The 17,090-nt window shown below is 48.7% G+C and overlaps 2 protein-coding genes across 3 annotated transcripts; both read right to left on the bottom strand.

Annotated features, from left to right (window-relative positions):
• Positions 1-5,852: 5,852 nt before the first annotated feature.
• Positions 5,853-8,014, bottom strand: LOC123578443. Its single transcript, XM_045441318.1, has 3 exons — positions 7,951-8,014; positions 7,250-7,827; positions 5,853-7,006 (listed from the first exon to the last, which is right to left on the bottom strand). Exons 1-3 carry the CDS (start codon positions 8,012-8,014, stop codon positions 6,920-6,922), a joined length of 729 nt encoding a protein of 242 aa, XP_045297274.1. The 3' UTR covers positions 5,853-6,919.
• On the bottom strand, positions 7,825-13,956 carry LOC123577852 (putative CENPB DNA-binding domain-containing protein 1). Of its 2 annotated transcripts, XM_045440148.1 has the most exons (4): positions 12,584-13,956; positions 11,012-11,126; positions 9,863-9,977; positions 7,825-8,639 (listed from the first exon to the last, which is right to left on the bottom strand). In XM_045440148.1, exons 3-4 carry the CDS (start codon positions 9,881-9,883, stop codon positions 8,034-8,036), a joined length of 627 nt encoding a protein of 208 aa, XP_045296104.1. In that variant the 5' UTR covers positions 9,884-9,977; positions 11,012-11,126; positions 12,584-13,956; the 3' UTR covers positions 7,825-8,033. The 2 variants fall into 2 exon arrangements, with proteins under 2 accessions (XP_045296104.1, XP_045296103.1); XM_045440147.1 differs by lacking the exon at positions 11,012-11,126.
• Between the last annotated feature and the right edge of the window lie 3,134 nt (positions 13,957-17,090).

The raw sequence follows: 17,090 nt of genomic DNA on the forward strand, positions 1-17,090 counted from the left end.
TTATGAAGAAGAGGTCCTGTGGGGCCCTGCAGTGCAATTATCCCTGTTCACCAGAACCTGGTGCTTCAGGGGTATCTATGTGTCCTACTGTTGTGGCTGAGCCACTTTTTCCTTCAGTCTGGTCATCTGCAAGGGCTCCCTTTGCCTGTTGTGGGCAGGGTTTGGTCTCTGTGTTGTTAGTGAGCCAGTCTGGAGCCACCTTAGGCTAGACTTGAGTCAGACCAGGCACTTGCTAGAGCTGCAGTAGCACAAAACTGCAGGGCATGCTATCTGTCCTGTTCCCTGAGAAGGGGACATTGCCTACTGTCAGGTCGGATGTCTGCCCCCAGCCCACTGCTGGGGCTGCAATCTGACTGGTCTGTGTGGTTATCTTCCCCTCTCCCCAGTTCAGAAGTCACTTTGGAGTGGTGCTGGCTCCTGTCGGGGCCATTTGCACACTGCCAGGCTTGTGGCACTGCTTTGAATGGACTCCTGATGAGGGCAGGTCCACAGTAGAACATGGGGGTGGGGTGCACAGTGTTAGCAAGGTCTATGCCTGTCTGCTGGAGACACTTTTGACAATTCCTGCCATCAGGCCGGAGGGGACAGGTCTGCATGGAGGTGGGGTGCACAGTGCCAGCAAAGTCCCCACAGTGCTGCTGCGGGAGGGGACCTGCAGCTACCCGGGAAAACTGCCTAGGCTGAGATGGAGGGGGTGGACCCACAGAAGAGCATAGGGGATAGGGCACACTGTTGACAAGCTAGGTGGAGAGGGTTCATGCTATGCTGGTTCCCTCAGGTGTCCGTGTATCTAGGCTGGGGGGCAGGGGAAGGAAACGGTGCTTGACAGTTCTTTTGTTGTTGAAGTCTCCCAAAGATCTCGGCCCCTCCGGCATATCTCTGTGATTGGTAAGCAAACCTCCCTCCCTAATAAACTAGGCATTTTTCAAACTGCTGTTTCTATGCTGTATCTCAGTGGAACTGTTTGTTGCGCTCTCTCTTTAAGGGCAAGTACTCAGTTTCCTCTCACCCTCCACCTTTCCTAGAGGCAAAACCACTGTTTTTTAAAATCCCAGATGTTAAGCTCAACTGATTGTAAGAACTCACGAAATTAGGACCCTCTGCTTTTCAAAGCCAAATGTTATGGGAATTCAACTCTCCTGTGTGGGTTCCCCAAGCCTAGGGTGCCTATTGTGAGGGTCAGTTTCTCTCCCTTCTCCGTGCCTGCCCACAGTGCCCCTTCCTCCTGCAGACTGTCTCACAGGTCAGTTTGGCTCCCAACCACATCTCCCCCCTCTTACCCTCTTCAGGGTGGCCTCTTCTCTACACTTAGCTGTGGAGAGCCTGTTCTGCCAGTATTTGGGTCATTTTCTGGGTTATTTACACTGATGTGGGTGTTAGCTGCTGCACCCATGGGATGAGATGAGCTCAGAATCCTCCTACTCCACCATCTTCCCCAGAGGTTGAGCTATTGTCATTTTTATAAAGGACTTTTAAAAGTGTACCTACAGGAGCATCTGGGTGGCTCAGTCGGTTAAGCATCCGACTCTTGATTTCAGCTTCGGTCATGATTTCACAGTTCGTGACGTCGAGCCCTGCTTCAGGCTCTGGTCTGACAGCGTGGTACCTGCTTGGGATTCTCTCTCTCCATCCTTCTCTGCCCCACCCCTTGCTCTCACTCTCTCTCGAAATAATAAACTTTAAACAAAAATAAAAACAAAAGTGTACATATAAGTAATTTGTGGTCTGCTACTTTAATTTTTTTTTATATTTATTTGAGAGAGAGAGAGAGAGCATGAGCAGGGGAGGGGCAGGGAGAGAGGGAGACACAGAATCCAAAGCAGGCTCCAGGCTCTGAGCCGTCAGCACAGAGCCCAATGCGGGGCATGAATCCACAGACCACGAGATCATGAGCCAAAGTCGGATGCTTTACCAACTGAGCCACCCAAGTGTCCCTGTGGTCTGTAGTCTGTTACTTTAACCTAACATAAAAGTGGGCATCTGGGGCGCCTGGGTGGCGCAGTCGGTTAAGCATCCGACTTCAGCCAGGTCACGATCTCGCGGTCCGTGAGTTCGAGGTCCGCGTCGGGCTCTGGGCTGATGGCTCGGAGCCTGGAGCCTGTTTCCGATTCTGTGTCTCCCTCTCTCTCTGCCCCTCCCCCGTTCATGCTCTGTCTCTCTCTGTCCCAAAAATAAATAAACGTTGAAAAAAAAAAAAAGTGGGCATCTAATTAGGCCACATTATTTTCAACATTTCTATGAAATAGAATGTTACAACCATTGGACATTTGGGTTATTTCTGGGTTTTCTCTGTGAAATGAAGTACTTTAAAGCAACATCTGTGCAGCCAGTCTGCTTTTGTTTGTACTTTATCAGTGATATAACCTTTGGCAATTACATCAATATCATCATCTATAGGAGGGAGATAATGGTGCGACCTACCTCTGAAGGTAGTGGTGTGAATTAATTACACATTATGTGCTAGAAAATGTGTCTAGCCCATAGAAAGCATTTAACGAATGTAAACTATTCTAAGTGTGGATTTTAATAACATAATAATGAACATCAGCAGGCATTAAGTTCTGATTTATTACCCCAATCTCATGATTGCCATATTAATTCCCAGCACAGGACTCAAGAGACTTTTTAATGGTTTGTATCTCCCAGACTGGAGGCTTCACAAAGAGGACACTTAGGGTAAGAACTCATCCTTACTCAGCAAGAACTATCTCCCAGATATCTAGGTGAATGAGGCCTGAGAGTGTCAGGGTGAGGGGGGGGGGGGGAGCGGTGCAGAAGGCAAACAAGGATAGAGATCTGGGTCAAGTGACAAATACCTCTTGGATATTAGTGACAGACAGAAAGGCTGCCAGCGTTCAGAGTCACTCCTGTGTAGATAAGACTACCAAACCTACAGGAAAGAGATTTCTGACATGGGATGCCCAGCCAGCTCAGGGAAGAAATTTTGGGAATACAGTAAATGTGGCAACAAATGAAGTGCCTGCTCAGCCCCCACCCACCCACCCACCCCCCCCCCCTTTTTTTTTTTTTTTTTTTTTTTTGGACACTGCAGAACTCAAAATGGAAAGAAACCATGTATATGCAGTAAACATGGAAAAGCCTTTAGCCAGGGAACCATTCTCCTTTTGAAACATGACATAATTCATGCTCAAAAAGATCCTAATAAATGTGGGAAAGTCCCTCATCAGAAAACATCCTTTATTCAAGAACATAGTTGGTACCAGAAGGAAGTTTTTCTAATGCAATGAATGTGGGAAATTTCTCTCTTCACAATGTCTTCTCCTGTACCCATTTTCAACTCTCACTGCCTCACTCACCCTCTTGCAGGAAGCCTTCTGTGGTAGATGCCTTTCCATGCCTCCTGAATACCTGCACTCCCTCAAACATTGATGTTTCCCTGCATTCCTCTAGGCAAGGATGCCTGCTGATTCATGGCATGGTCCAAGAGCCCAACATGAGCAGCCGAAAGAAGGGTTGGGCAGGCACCTACTCACTTGCCTCCAGATCTGGCTGAAGATGGACATCCTCACTTTGGTGGACTTTACGGGAACTTCCTCTATCTTCAGGCCCTCCTCCGAGGCCCACACTACCTTCCTATAGGCTCACAAGTTCCACAGAGTTCTCTCTTCTGGCTGGATATCTGAAGGAAAGAAGAAAGGAGACTGGGGGAGTGGGAGCTCATAGCAAAAGCCAAGTCCAGGGGTCCCTGGAGCCAAGATCTGCTCACCCTTCCCATGAGCCACCTGCCCTATTCATTGTGCCTCTAGCCATCGGAGTCTCCTCCCGGGAAAGCCATGCTCCATCTCTAGCTGGATGCCACATTCCAGGGACAGGCTCCTCCTCACTGAAGCTAGGAGTTGAGCCTCTCCTCCCTGTCCCATCACCATACTCATCCCTTGCCTGGTCCTATTACCATGTGTCTCCTCCCAGATACTGGCTCTGGCCACTCTTCCCCTGTCCCTCCTAGCTCTGACCCACAGATATGTCCTGAGGAAACAAACTCTAGCCAGAACCTAATATACACAGTCAAATAAAAACAGTTCTTTATTGAACACATTTACGCTGAAGTCAACCAGCCCCTGACCACAGATAAAGCCCACTTGGTGATCAGGACAACAATGCAAAGAAAGCGAGGCAGAGGCTCAGGTTCCAGGTTCCTCATGCCAGAAGTTTCTGATTCACAGAGAGGAGGGCTGCGGAGAACTTCATCAGCATCTGGTCATTAATTACAGCAGAAACTGAGATGACACTTGGAGGAACAGAGGAAACTGGGAGGCTCTGCAGGGACATTTGTTGGTCCCACACTTGACTTCTACATACGCACTGCCTGTGTCCCTGCCTGCCAGTGACAGACAGGACCCTTGAGAGTTCCCTCAGGGACCATTCCTCAGGTGAGACCTCCTTGATGGAAACCGAAGCCTCTGAAAACATCGTGAACTGTCTCCTCGTGAAAGACTGCCCAATCGTTCCCAGTTTGTTGCCTAATCAATAAAACTGCCCATCTTTGACGGAAAGGATCACACACAGGATGTTTACATTCTGTTCTTCATCACTTGGACAAAGTGCGGCCCCAGGATCCAAGCGCTGGTCCCCTCTGTACGAACCAGGCACAAGCCTGCTCTCCATGTGTTGGTGGCCCTTCTCTAGGCTGCCTGGGCTCTGGCTCAGATGGCGCTTTCTGGTCATAACTGGTAAGCCACTCTATGTGCCTTTAAATACACCATTCACCTCATTTGCAAAGTATCTTCCATTCCCAGACTGGAGAACAGCGGGGGCCCCATAGATGCAGAAGATGTCTGGCAGACATCTGGCCACGTCCACACCACTACTGCTGGTCAGAGGCCTCAACTGGACACATTTGGTCGTGTGTCCCTGGTAGACCATGATGAACTTGAATTGTCCGTTGGCCTGCGACTGCTTGTCAATAAGGTCCACCTGGCACTGGCTCCTGGTCTCCACAAACATCAGTCTTCAACATACCTTTCTTCAGAGGATGCAACTCCTGCTGACAGGATTTGCATATAGCTCCAAGTATAGGAGTGTGGCTTCCCGTGTCACATGCTTCTATCTCTTTAGCTCTGCCAGCATCCTAGGCTTCCCTCCATGCCCAATGCTAACATGGGCCTCATGTAGCACATCATACATGTTCTTGTTTTTAATACAGTAGCAAAAGCTCATGTTGCCTCTGACGGGGATAACTGGCATTTCCTCGTTCCCAATACAGATAACAAATCACTTCAGGCAGCGGAGCAAGAGGGTAGACTTCCTCTTTTGTAGTTTGGTATGTTTCACTTGTTCAATGATCTCACTGTACTTGTCACTTGTGAAATACATGGAATTATCTTCTCTCCTTTTAGACAGCAAAAGGTCAAAACAATGATAAAACTGTTTGGCATCACACCCAAGATCCTCCCTGGATGCAGTTGGGAGCTGTGATAACAGTGGGGAGCAATACCAGGTGGAAAGTAATGCAGGCACAGTTTACCAAAAACGCTCAGCCAGGTCTCCCTGCCGGGGCAGTTGGGCACTCACTGACCAGCAGGCTTGGACTCCTAAATGGAAATGGGCCACATGCCCCACACCCCATGGCAAACTAACAGCAACTGACTCTTCCCTTATCTGATTTTTTTTTAATATTTTTTTCAACGTTTATTTATTTTTTGGGGGACAGAGAGAGACAGAGCATGAACGGGGGAGGGGCAGAGAGAGAGGGAGACACAGAATCGGAAACAGGCTCCAGGCTCTGAGGCATCAGCCCAGAGCCTGACACGGGGCTCGAACTCACGGACCACGAGATCGTGACCTGGCTGAAGTCGGACGCTCAACCAACTGCGCCACCCAGGCGCCCCTTCCCTTATCTGATTAACATATCCAAAAATGGTGTTTAAAATCAACCTTTCATCTGACTCTGATTTTTGTTGTTGTTGTTGTTGTTGTTGTTGTTGTTGTTGTTGTTCATCTGACTCTGATTCTACATTGAGTGGTGCAGACACCCAAATGGGAGTAGCTGACCGGCAACCCTGGGATCTCAAGATACACCCACAGTAGCCACTCCCAGGAGAAGCCAGAGCTCTGGGTGTCCAAGATGGCCCAAGTTTTGGGATAGAAGAATTTCCTGCTCAGGTGTGATAGGTCCAGCCAGCAGGTAGTACTCATTTCATGTATGTAATATGAGCTGGAGTCTGGACATATGCCCGCCAGGTGTGCACAGGTGTGTACAGAAGGCAGATGGGAGATGTGTGGGCATCTAGGCTTGACAGCAAAACCTTCAGGCCAAATTTAAACAATAACCAGTCCTCTAGAGCAGCCCTCCATCTCCCAACTCCTGTGGAAAGAAGGTAGTCTCGAGTAAAGACCTTCTGCAGCAGGAACCCATAGCTGGAGACAGACCACTCACCTGAGGGCCTGTATGTCCAGCAATAAGGCCAACCCACTCCCCAAAATCCGCATCCTTACCCACACAGGTCACATCCCCAAAGGTCACCTTCTGCAGAGCAATGGGTGGCCCCCAGCATTCCCTTGTGGGATCCACGGCCTTTTCTCCAAATGCCACCACTGTCTGGAATGAGCCGTGTCCACAGGGAGAAGAAAGTCAAAAGGGCATGGCAGGTATCAGATGGAAACCGGTAAAGAGAGGAGTGCAAGGCAGAGAGACCAGGGGAGGAGACAAGAAGAAAGGAAGAATTAGCATCCAGCTCTGGCCAAGGGACACCTGCAGCCATGAGGATGCCCCTTGCTGGGGGCTTGGAGATCTGGTGAGTATTCTACCTCTCTAGCTCACCCACCAGTCTCTCCTCTCTCTCCCCAACCAATCAGATGGGGCACAGCATCATTTCAGAGAACAGGACAGGGTGACAATTAGCATCCAATTGCTAATCAGTTCCTCTTGGACAGGTCTGCCCCAGGGCTCTAAAGCAACTCAACCACATCTGCCTCTGCCACCTCTCTGAAACCTGCAACATGTGTCAGTGCCAGGATGTCCTGCCCGGATCTGTAGTAGAGTTTCTTTTTTTTTTTTTTAATTTTTTTTTTAACGTTTATTTATTTTTGAGACAGAGAGAGACAGAGCACGAATAGGGGAGGGTCAGAGAGAGAGGGAGACACAGAATCTGAAACAGGCTCCAGGCTCTGAGCTGTCAGCACAGAGCCCGATGCGGGGCTCGAACTCACAGACTGTGAGATCATGACCTGAGCCGAAGTCGGACGCTTAACCAACTGAGCCACCCAGGCGCCCCTGTAGTAGAGTTTCCACATGCAGCCTGCTGGCCTCCCGCTTGATGCACTGAGGCCACAGCTTTCTCCACCCCCTACTCAGCGTCGCTGGTGGGACCTCCTCCCAGGACTCAGAGATGTTGTAGACAGCATCAAGGATGCTGTATACTCGCCAGAAGTCGAAGACCACAGACTGCTGGTCCCTGCCTCCCACCCTCAACGCCAACAGGCAGAAGACCCTCCATAAGCAGCAGGCCTTGAAGGTGGCAACAATGCCCTGGTTCTTGGGCTGGAAGAGGGCCGTCGTGTTCTTGGGCAAGTACTCCACACACACATGGTCGGAGAGGTCGTCCAGGTTCCCAGGGTGGCCAGGGACACTGTCCAAGACAAGCAGTGATGGGCACAGAACCTCTCCACAACTGGGCAAAAGAAGTGCACAAACCACTCCTGGAAGATGCTCGTGGTCACCCAGGCTTTCTTGTGTGAACGCCACACCACAGGCAGGTTGGGCTGGGAGAAGCCCTTGAGGGTGTGAGAGTTCTCTGAGGGATACACCAGCAGCAACTTCAATGAGATCGCCAGCCGCACTGCCACTGAGTAGCAGCGTCAGGATATCTCAGGCAGCTTTGCACCCAGGGGCTGATTTCTCCTCCAGGGAAAGGAACGTCCTGTCAGGCAGTCGCTTCCAGAAAAGCCCAGTCTCATCCACGTTGAACACCTACCATGGTGTGTAGCCACCCTCCTGGATCACTCTCTGAAGCAGGGCAGGGTACCTGCACACAGCTGCGGCAGTTGTGCCCATGGCCTCGCAGCCCCCAGCCTCACCACCCACCCCAAGGCATGCAGGCTTTGGCGTGCCTTAAAACACGCGAACCACCCACAACTGCCCCGAAGGTCTCCAATTGGGCACCCGCGCCCTGCTCCCACTTGAGGTCCTCGAACAGGCTGCAAGCCTTCTCCTGGACGAGCATGATGTTGATGGGCACATTGAGCTCATTCTGGTCATTGATCCACACGCTTAGCTTCCACTCCATATTCTCCATCACCAGGCTGCAGCTGTGCATCAATTTGGTGGCCGCCTGCAGTGTGGCCACCTGGGAACTGGCTCGGATCTTCTCCTTGTTGTCACGAATGGTAGCCATGGTGGAGGTGGAGAGCCCCAGCGCATTCCTGATTCTGCTGAGCTTCTCTCCGGCTTCAAAGAGCCACAACGCCTCAAGCTTATCCTGCAGGTTGATAGCCTTGTGGTCCCACTTGGTGCATGGGCACTGGCTTCTGCTGGGTGGCCTCTTCAAAGAGATCTTCAGTCCAGAAATGGTAGAGGAGGCTCTGTCTGCATCACTCTCTCCAGACACAGCTAAAGAATAAGTGTGTTCCCACCCTGTGACTGCTGACTTCAGTGCCACTGCCACCCTGGCCCTGACCCTCTGTAAAGTGGGAAGAAAATTTTACTAGTGGGAAGTGCAGACAAGTTTGGATAAAACCTGCTAAAGACCATTGATAAATCTCTTTCATTTGGCCACAGAGCAATGGATGAACTCTGGTCCCATAGACTAAATTAACTTACCCTCAGCAATGGAGCAAGCTTCTGAAAACCCATTACCACTTTATAACAATGCCTCCCAACGGGCAAACTGTTCCAAATCACCCACTTCAACCCGCCTCCTGAAGGATCCAGTGTGATACAATACATAACACACTGATGTCAGACCAAACACAGAAATCAGAAAGTAATGGGGGAGAGGTGGGGGGCGCTCAGCACATTGTAGTGGGGTACAAAAATTTACAACAACTGTACATAAAACTGAACTCTGAGCTTCCGGGCATCCAAGGAGGAAAACAAAAAGCTGTCCTGCTAGAATAAACACATTTCATGGCTCTGAGCTGGCAGAGACCGTGAACAACGTAATTAAGGATATCAAAATGCATGGGTTTTGTTCTGTTGTTGTTTTGTTTTGCTAGAGGGAATAGCTAACCTTTGAACAACAAACAGGTTTGGGGCACCAAGCCCCCTCCAAGCAGTTGAAAATCCACTTATAACTTCTGACTCCCCAAAAACTTGATCACTAATTAACTACTGTTGACTGGAAGTTTTACCAACAGCATAAGCAGTCAATTAACACATGTTTTGTATATGTATTAGACACTGTATTCTTACAATAAAGCTAGAAAAAATGTTATTAAAAACACAAAGAAAATACATTTACTGAAGTATACTCTATATCTAAAATAAAACCCACGTATAAGTGGACTCAGGCAGTTCAAGCCCATTCTAGTTAAGGGTCAACTATACATGGGCATGGTAAAATGACCCAGACAGGCTACTGTGGAATCAGCCAAGGGGCCTAGAGGCGGTAGGGAAACTCATTTCCCTAGTAGCCTTCCACAACAAGGCCGACCAGTTTCTTTCAGGAACAGCATCTCTCACGGTTGAGCTTTGCACTACTGACTTGTGACTGGAGTTTCACAGTGAAGCATCCTGGCTATTCCCAAGAGCTACCAGCATGTCAGTGACGCACAGAAAGTCTGTTGAGCCCAGCTTGGGTACATGTGGACAGGGCGACTGTAGGAGTTTCAGGTTTTGCAGTCTCTCAGGAAGCTCCAGGAATGACAGTCAGGGGTGGGGAGGGCCAGGGTGTGGCCCACTCACCTGGCAGGAGACCCTGGGCATGCTCCTTGGCTGATCTGCTCTCCTTCCCGTGTGGGCTCAGTCCACGTCTGTGAGCAACACCCTCTCTCCTCCTGGAGAAGCCCCTGGGTTACCGCTAGGACCACAAACACACAAGTACCCTGTGACACAGAAGCAAGCTTTGGTCCCTATCTCATGGGGCAGAGCCATCCCTGGGGAGACTGTACAATGCCCAAGGACCAGAAGGTCCCTCCGCTTCAAGGCAAGCCTGACCAAGGAATGGAAGGCCAGCTATTTGTCACAAAACACCTCAGCTCCCTTTCCTGCCCAAAAGAGACAACCATGCAGGGCTACCATGAGGACTGAAGGTGAAACAGCCCTCCACAGTGCTCAGCACCAAAGCAGGGGATCCAAGGACATCCATGCGCTGAAAAGCCATAAGGGCAGAGGAGGCAAAGAGGGGTGGCAGCTAGGACAGGTGTGGGTGTCCTGGGGTGGGCAAGATAAATGACTCCTAAAAAGCCACTAAAAGGAAAGGGTCAAGCTGCTTCTGACACTGGAAGGGTCCCCAACGGGAGATGGAATGAAAAAGCAGGTGCAGAGCATTAGTGGGGCTTTCTTTAGAAGTGTCTATATACCTACACACACACACACACACACACACACACACACACACACACACACACACACGTGTGTGTGTGTGTGTATGCTGCATATGTGTATTTAAAACAAGGGAGGAAGGACACACAAAGGTTAACAGTGGCCATCTCCAAAGAGGCAGATCAGGTGTGAGGCTTGACCTTTATATATTTTGTTAAGATTTGAATTGAATTACTTTATAATGCATATATGTTACATTGTTAGATTTAAAACATAATGGGAGGATAAACTGATAAGGATCAGCGTACTGCCTTCTATCTCTTTGCAACAAAAACTATGACTAAATTAATAAGAGAAAACTCACTTTGGGGAAGTCAGGCAAAGACAAGTGGTGGACAGTGAAATGGAGAGGAGAACCCTGCTAGGGTGGGGACCCAAGAGAAGCAAAGCCAAGATCAAAGCCAACCTAGGAGGCACAGCCAAGGCACCCCAGACACAGGAGAAGAATCGCAACCCCCATTACAGGCCGATGCAGTCAGTCCTGCCCAAAGATATGTCCTCTGGACCTACCAAATGCTGTTTTAAACCGGAAACTGGTGGGGCACATGGCTGGCTCAATGGGAGGAGCATGCAACTCTTGATCTCAGGGTGGTGAGTTCGAGCCCCATGTGGGGGATAGAGATAACTTGAAAATAAAATATTAAAACAAAAATTTTTTAATAAAAAATAAATTATGTGGGAATGCAAGCTGGTGCGGCCACTCTGGAAAACAGTATGGAAGTTCCTCAAAAAACTAAAAATAGAACTACCCTACGACCCAGCAATTGCACTACTAGGCATTTATCTACGGGATACAGGTGTGCTGTTTCGAAGGGACACATGCACCCCATGTTTATAGCAGCACTATCGACAACAGCGAAAGTATGGAAAGAGCCCAAATGTTCATCGACGGATGAATGGATAAAGAAGATGTGGTGTATGTATGTATATATATATATACACATGTATATATATACATATATATATGTATATATATGTACATATGTATATATATGTATATATGTATATATGTGTGTGTATATATATACATATATATATATACACACACATACACACACAATGAAGTATTACTCAGCAATCAAAAAGAATGAAATCTTGCCATTTGCAACTACGTGGATGGAACTGGAGGGTATTATGCTAAGTGAAATTAGTCAGAGAAAGACAAAAATCACATGACTTCACTCATATGAGGACTTTAAGAGGCAAAACAGGGGCGCCTGGGTGGCGCAGTCGGTTAAGCGTCCGACTTCAGCCAGGTCACGATCTCGCGGTCCGTGAGCTCGAGCCCCGCGTCGGGCTCTGGGCTGATGGCTCAGAGCCTGGAGCCTGTTTCCGATTCTGTGTCTCCCTCTCTCTCTGCCCCTCCCCCGTTCATGCTCTGTCTCTCTCTGTCCCAAAAATAAACGTTGAAAAAAAAAAAATAGAGGCAAAACAGATGAACATAAGGGCAGGGAAACAAAAATAATATAAAAACAGGGAGGGGGACAAAACAGAAGAGACTCATAAATATGGAGAACAAACTAAGAGTTACAGGAGGGATTCTGGGAGGGAGGATGGGCTAAATAGGTTAGGGGCACTAAGGAATCTACTCCTGAAATCATTGTTGCACTATATGCTAACTAATTTGGATGTAAATTTTAAAAAATAAAAAAATACAATAAAATAAATAAAAAATAAATTACGAACTGGCGCCAACAATAAAACCTAGATTCGGGCTTTCCTGATGGCAATGTTTAGCCATACCCAAAAGCAGCAGAGACCAGGCAACCCCATCTGGTCCCAGACTTACTCCTGTGTCTTTGGGTTTGGGCACTGGGGACCTGAGACTTCAAGACAAGCACCTACTCCACTATTCAGACAGTATAAGCCTGGGGAGACTCCACACTCACAACCAGAAGCTGAAGGAGGCTGCAGGGCAGGCTCCAGGGCCAAGCCCGGGGGTGAGGGGAGGTGGGGGGAGGCTGAGCACAGCTGCTGAAGTGACCCTCCATGGTCTGGGGTAAGGGAAGGTTGTGGGGGTGGGGAGTGGTCACCAAGATGTGGCATCTTTGACTTTGGAAGACTCACAGCTTCACAGCTCACCTGAGCTCCATCTGTGAAGAGTTTGGCTGACTCTGCCAGGTCTCCAGACCACTGGTCCTCGGGATGAGACTGGGCCAGCACTGAGGGGAGAGGAAAGTGTTAGTGCCCTCAGCCCCACCCTAAGGACACAGAGGTCAGGCACCTGGGCAGTTAACATGTACCCAGATGCTGGCCCGGGACTCTGAGCTGAATGAGAACAAGGACTGCCATCCAAATCACACAGAACACCCTGCCTCGGCCAACATGCACCTCCTCCTTTGGTCCACATACACATACATACCTTAAGAGTACATCCAAGGCCCCTGAAACCCAAATCACTGAAACACCAAGGAAACAGTCATGAGAGCCTTCCTTTGGCTGCAGCCAGATGTTCAGGAAACGGTTGACTCAGCAGGCCTGGGTTGTCCAAACCTTGCACATTCCAAAAGTTTGGCCCTTGACCTGCTCCTGAAAGGTAACCTCTTAAGCCCTTGGAATATTCTGCCTCTTAAAGGTATCTCTGTTTACCTAAGGACTTAGGCCAAACCACATAGTTCATGCTAACAATGTGACTTACAGTGGTGACCCTGGTCCACATTGTACCAACCTGACCTCTGGGAGGAGTTGAGACTGAGTAACTACGGTTAGTATACTCCATACCTATGTAACTGAACCCTCAATAAAAACCCTGGATGCCGCAACTCAGGTAAGCATCCCTGGCTGCTACACTGTCACATATCATTGCTGTGAGAATTAAGCATTGTCCACATGACCACCCTGGGAAAGGTCATGTGGAAACTTATGCCCACTATCTCCCAGACTATGCACCTTTTTCCATTGCTGAGTTTAATATGTATCTTTTCGCTATAATAAACTATAATCACGAGTATAACAGCCTTGTTGAATTCTGAGACTCCCTCCAGCATATCATTAAGACTAAAAGTGGTCTTGGGGACCCACACACATACCTTGACATTGACAGCCAAGGAAACAGTTTGAGACATTTGGCTTCTGGAATCCCTGACAGCATCACAACAAACATCTCCAAGGCCACCCAGAGAAAGCAAGGGCCAGCCCCTCTACCCTCTCTCACGTGGGGGCATTGGAGGGGCCAGCAATAGGCCGAGACCAGGTAAGGGCATGGAGCAAAGGCAGGAGTCTTCATGTAAATGTGAACTATGGCAAACTTGAAACTGTGTTATTTCAAGGATGAATGGATGTAACCATGCACATCCCACAAGATCCACATGAGTACCAGGCCTGAGTCCATTCAGTGACCTACTAGTAGGCTGCCATTCCAACATCCACAATGTTATGATGCAAAATCTTTCTTCTTTTTAAGTTTTTTTTCTTAGTAATCTCTACACCCAATGTGGGGCTCAAACTCATGACCCCAAGATCAAGAGTCACATGCTCTTCTGACTGAGCCAGCCAGGTGCCCTGCAAAATCTCTTTTTATAGTGTGTATCACCTAAGCATCTATTCAGTGAAAGCTTGGAACTGGAAATAAGAGATCTCTAACGAGGAGGCAAACAGTCAGGATACAGGCCGCCTCAAAACACCAGCAACAGGCTTAGAAAAGAGCACAGTACCACAAGCAAACACCCCACCAAACCTACAGACACATTCATCCAAAATGTCTCGCCTGCACCTCACGTTCATGCCTAGGTGAAAACCTGCATTATCAAGGTTTTCCTTAACAGTAAGTGAATCCGGTTTGCAGCCTTTCCAGCATGTACAGAACTAGCTTCATCATGTCCCCTTCAAAGAGCCCAGCACCACCCAGCACTGGCCCTCTTTTCAGTTTCTAATTGTCTGAATTCCAATCTCTTCCCTTTGTTCCTACATCTGTAGGAGGGTACTATTCCCTGCAGTCCCTACATCCATGACACCTTATTTTTTTCTATACTTTTCCTTCAATACCTAGGTTAAATTATTTGCATTAAAATCCTCTCTGTTAAAACGAGTGCTAAGTTAGCATTCCTCAAAAGGTCAAACAGCCTCACCAGTCATTCGACCCCCAGGTATATAACCAAGAAAACATGTGTCCACATAAAAACACATACACATACATTCACAGCATCATTATACATAATAGCCAAAAGGCACAAACATCCCAAATGTCCATTAATAGATAAACGAATAAACAAAATGTGATATACTCATAGTAGATATTATTGAACCATAAAAATGAGATAATTACATGCCACAACATAAACGTACGCTGAAAACATTACACTCAATGAACGAGGCAAGTCATAAAAAGCTACATATCATATGATTCCCTTTAATGAAATGTCCAGAATAAGCAAATCCATAGAGACACAAACATTAGTGTTTGCCAAGGCATTAGGAGTAAAATGGGGAGCGACTCCTCATGGGCAGTTTCTCGGAGATGTTTAAATTATGGTATGAGGCAATGGTCATGGTTACATAAGCTTGCAAATATACTAAACCCAGGGACTGTATACTTTTTTGGTATGCAAATTATAACTTAGTAAACCTGTTTTTGTTTTTCATCACTAGGTTTTCTCCCTCTTGATATGGAGGATCAAGAAGACAAAAGACACTGCATAGGTATCTGTGAGCAAATGAGTGAACAAATGCCAGGATGAATGATGGCATCCTACCCAACCATCTCTCCAGCCGGTTTCATGATTATCCCCTCCCCACAGGCATACAGACACACGTTGCCCAAAGTGAAGATGTCACATGGCATGAACTGCAAAGCCATCCCTGGCGAGGCCAATCTCTGTTCACCTCCTCGTGCCCCACCCCCTCCAGAGAAAACAGGATACCCTAATTATGACTGGGGGGCTCACCATCCAACTCTCTAAACAGACCAAGTTCCAATAGGGCAGAAACCTTGCTTGTTTCCTTCCTTGATTGACTTAGATGCCTGGAACATGGCATGCATCCAGTGACATTTTGAGTAAGGAAAGAAGGAAGAGAAAGGAGGCCTGGTGCACCCTGAGAGGGTGAAATGTCATACCAATGTCAAGCTCACATCTCTGGGGGGCTCACAGGCTACAAAAGGCTCCAAACATGTTGCAGCTTTTGAGTCTTCTTCCCAGTGATAAGAACACTGGGTCAGGGTGGTAGGTTGTGTGCCCTTCTGCATTCCCCAGCCCCTGGGCCTCCCAACCAGGCCCCTGGGCCCCTGTGGCTCACCAGTTTCCTGCATCATCTGAGCAAGGCTCTCCACCAGCACCACAGCCTCCTCAGCACTCTCAGGGCACTGGGACTCCACCCAGACCTGGGTGTCAGGTGGCAACGCACCCAAGAACTGCTCCAGCACTAACAGCTCCATCATTTGCTCCTTGGAGTGTGACTCAGGCCTCATTCACCAGCTGCAAAGGTCTCAGAGCCTGGCCAGGGCCTCTCAGGGCCCTGCTGCCTCTTCATAGCAGAAGCTGCAGAAGCACTGTCAGGGGTCCCTACAAAGCCTGGACAGCAGGGTGGAGGGCTGAGGGTTAGAGAGAGGTTCAGGATCCCGTGAGGTGGCCTCATCATCCTCCCTCCTGATGACCACAAGCTCTTCTTGACTGAGGGGTGCTGGGTCTACTGCCATGGCAAGACCTTGGGAAGCTGGTCTCACCTGCACTCACTCAGGCCACACGCTGTCTTCCTGGGACAAATGCCCACCCAATCAGGGCCACAGACCATGCACGCCCTTCCAGCCACCCAGACCCTCAAGGTCACTTCCTGTTGCAGAAACTGTCCCTAAGTCTGGCTAGCTGGCAACCTGGTAGGGCATATCTCCAGCCTGAACTTCCCCATCTGTGCCTTCAAGAGAACAACTGGCACTGGGAATCTGGTCAAGAGGAGAGCGAACCCACCCCTGCAGGGGGAGTTTACAGTAGCTCGTATCAGGCTAGGTAAAGGTACGAGAGTTGTTCCTGAGATGGAGGGCATGGATATGCCATATCTCAGTGAACTGAGAGAACTCCACCAACAGCCAAGCAGAAGTGCTGGTGGGAACTAGCAGAGGGTCTGTGCCCAGGGAGGGTCAGAGCAAGTGAAGGATACAATCTTCCAGACACTAGGAAGAGTGATGTAGGGCGATGGGGGCACACAGGGCAAGCTAAGGGCAAAATACAGGCTGGCATACTGCCCCCTGCCCCCAGGCGGAATACGTGTAATATTCCTCGGACACTCCTGGCTGCCCAAGAACAAAGGAAAGGGGCTTAAGTGCTTGCCATGGTGATGTGGGAAACTAAGGCAAATGAAAAATTAAATTCCCTTACTGCCTATAGCCCACTGACAGGTCCTTGAGACCGACAGAGTGACCTCCCTCTAGGAGTTCAGCTACCTCAAGGATGACACTTTGCTGGGAGCAAAAGGGAACCTTGGCTTCACATTATCCCAACCTCAAGGATCCTATAAGTCAACTTCCTTTATTTCAACTGCTTCAAGATATATGCTGGCAATCATACTCCAAGCTTATGGTTCCCCGATATGCATCTAAAGAGTCTCGTCACTGAGGCTTTATTAAACGGTGATAAATGGTGTTTCCCTAGCAACAGCT

This window comes from Leopardus geoffroyi, chromosome E2 (assembly GCF_018350155.1).
Source record: "Leopardus geoffroyi isolate Oge1 chromosome E2, O.geoffroyi_Oge1_pat1.0, whole genome shotgun sequence".
Lineage (NCBI taxonomy): Eukaryota > Metazoa > Chordata > Mammalia > Carnivora > Felidae > Leopardus > Leopardus geoffroyi.

Excerpts from the sequence above, each read along its gene's own strand:
- LOC123577852 (XM_045440147.1), bottom strand. The coding sequence starts at position 9,883 with ATGCCCAGGGTCTCCTGCCAG. Across the intron at positions 8,640-9,862 it reads TGCCCAGGGTCTCCTGCCAG|AGGGTCAGGGCCAGGGTGGC; the intron begins GTGAGTGGGCCA and ends CCCACTTTACAG.
- LOC123578443 (XM_045441318.1), bottom strand. The coding sequence starts at position 8,014 with ATGGGCACAACTGCCGCAGCTGTGTGCAGGTACCCTGCCCTGCTTCAG. Across the intron at positions 7,828-7,950 it reads TCAGAGAGTGATCCAGGAGG|ATATCCTGACGCTGCTACTC; the intron begins GTGGCTACACAC and ends AAGCTGCCTGAG. Across the intron at positions 7,007-7,249 it reads AGGCCAGCAGGCTGCATGTG|GAAACTCTACTACAGATCCG; the intron begins GAAACTCTACTA and ends AAAAAAAAAAAA.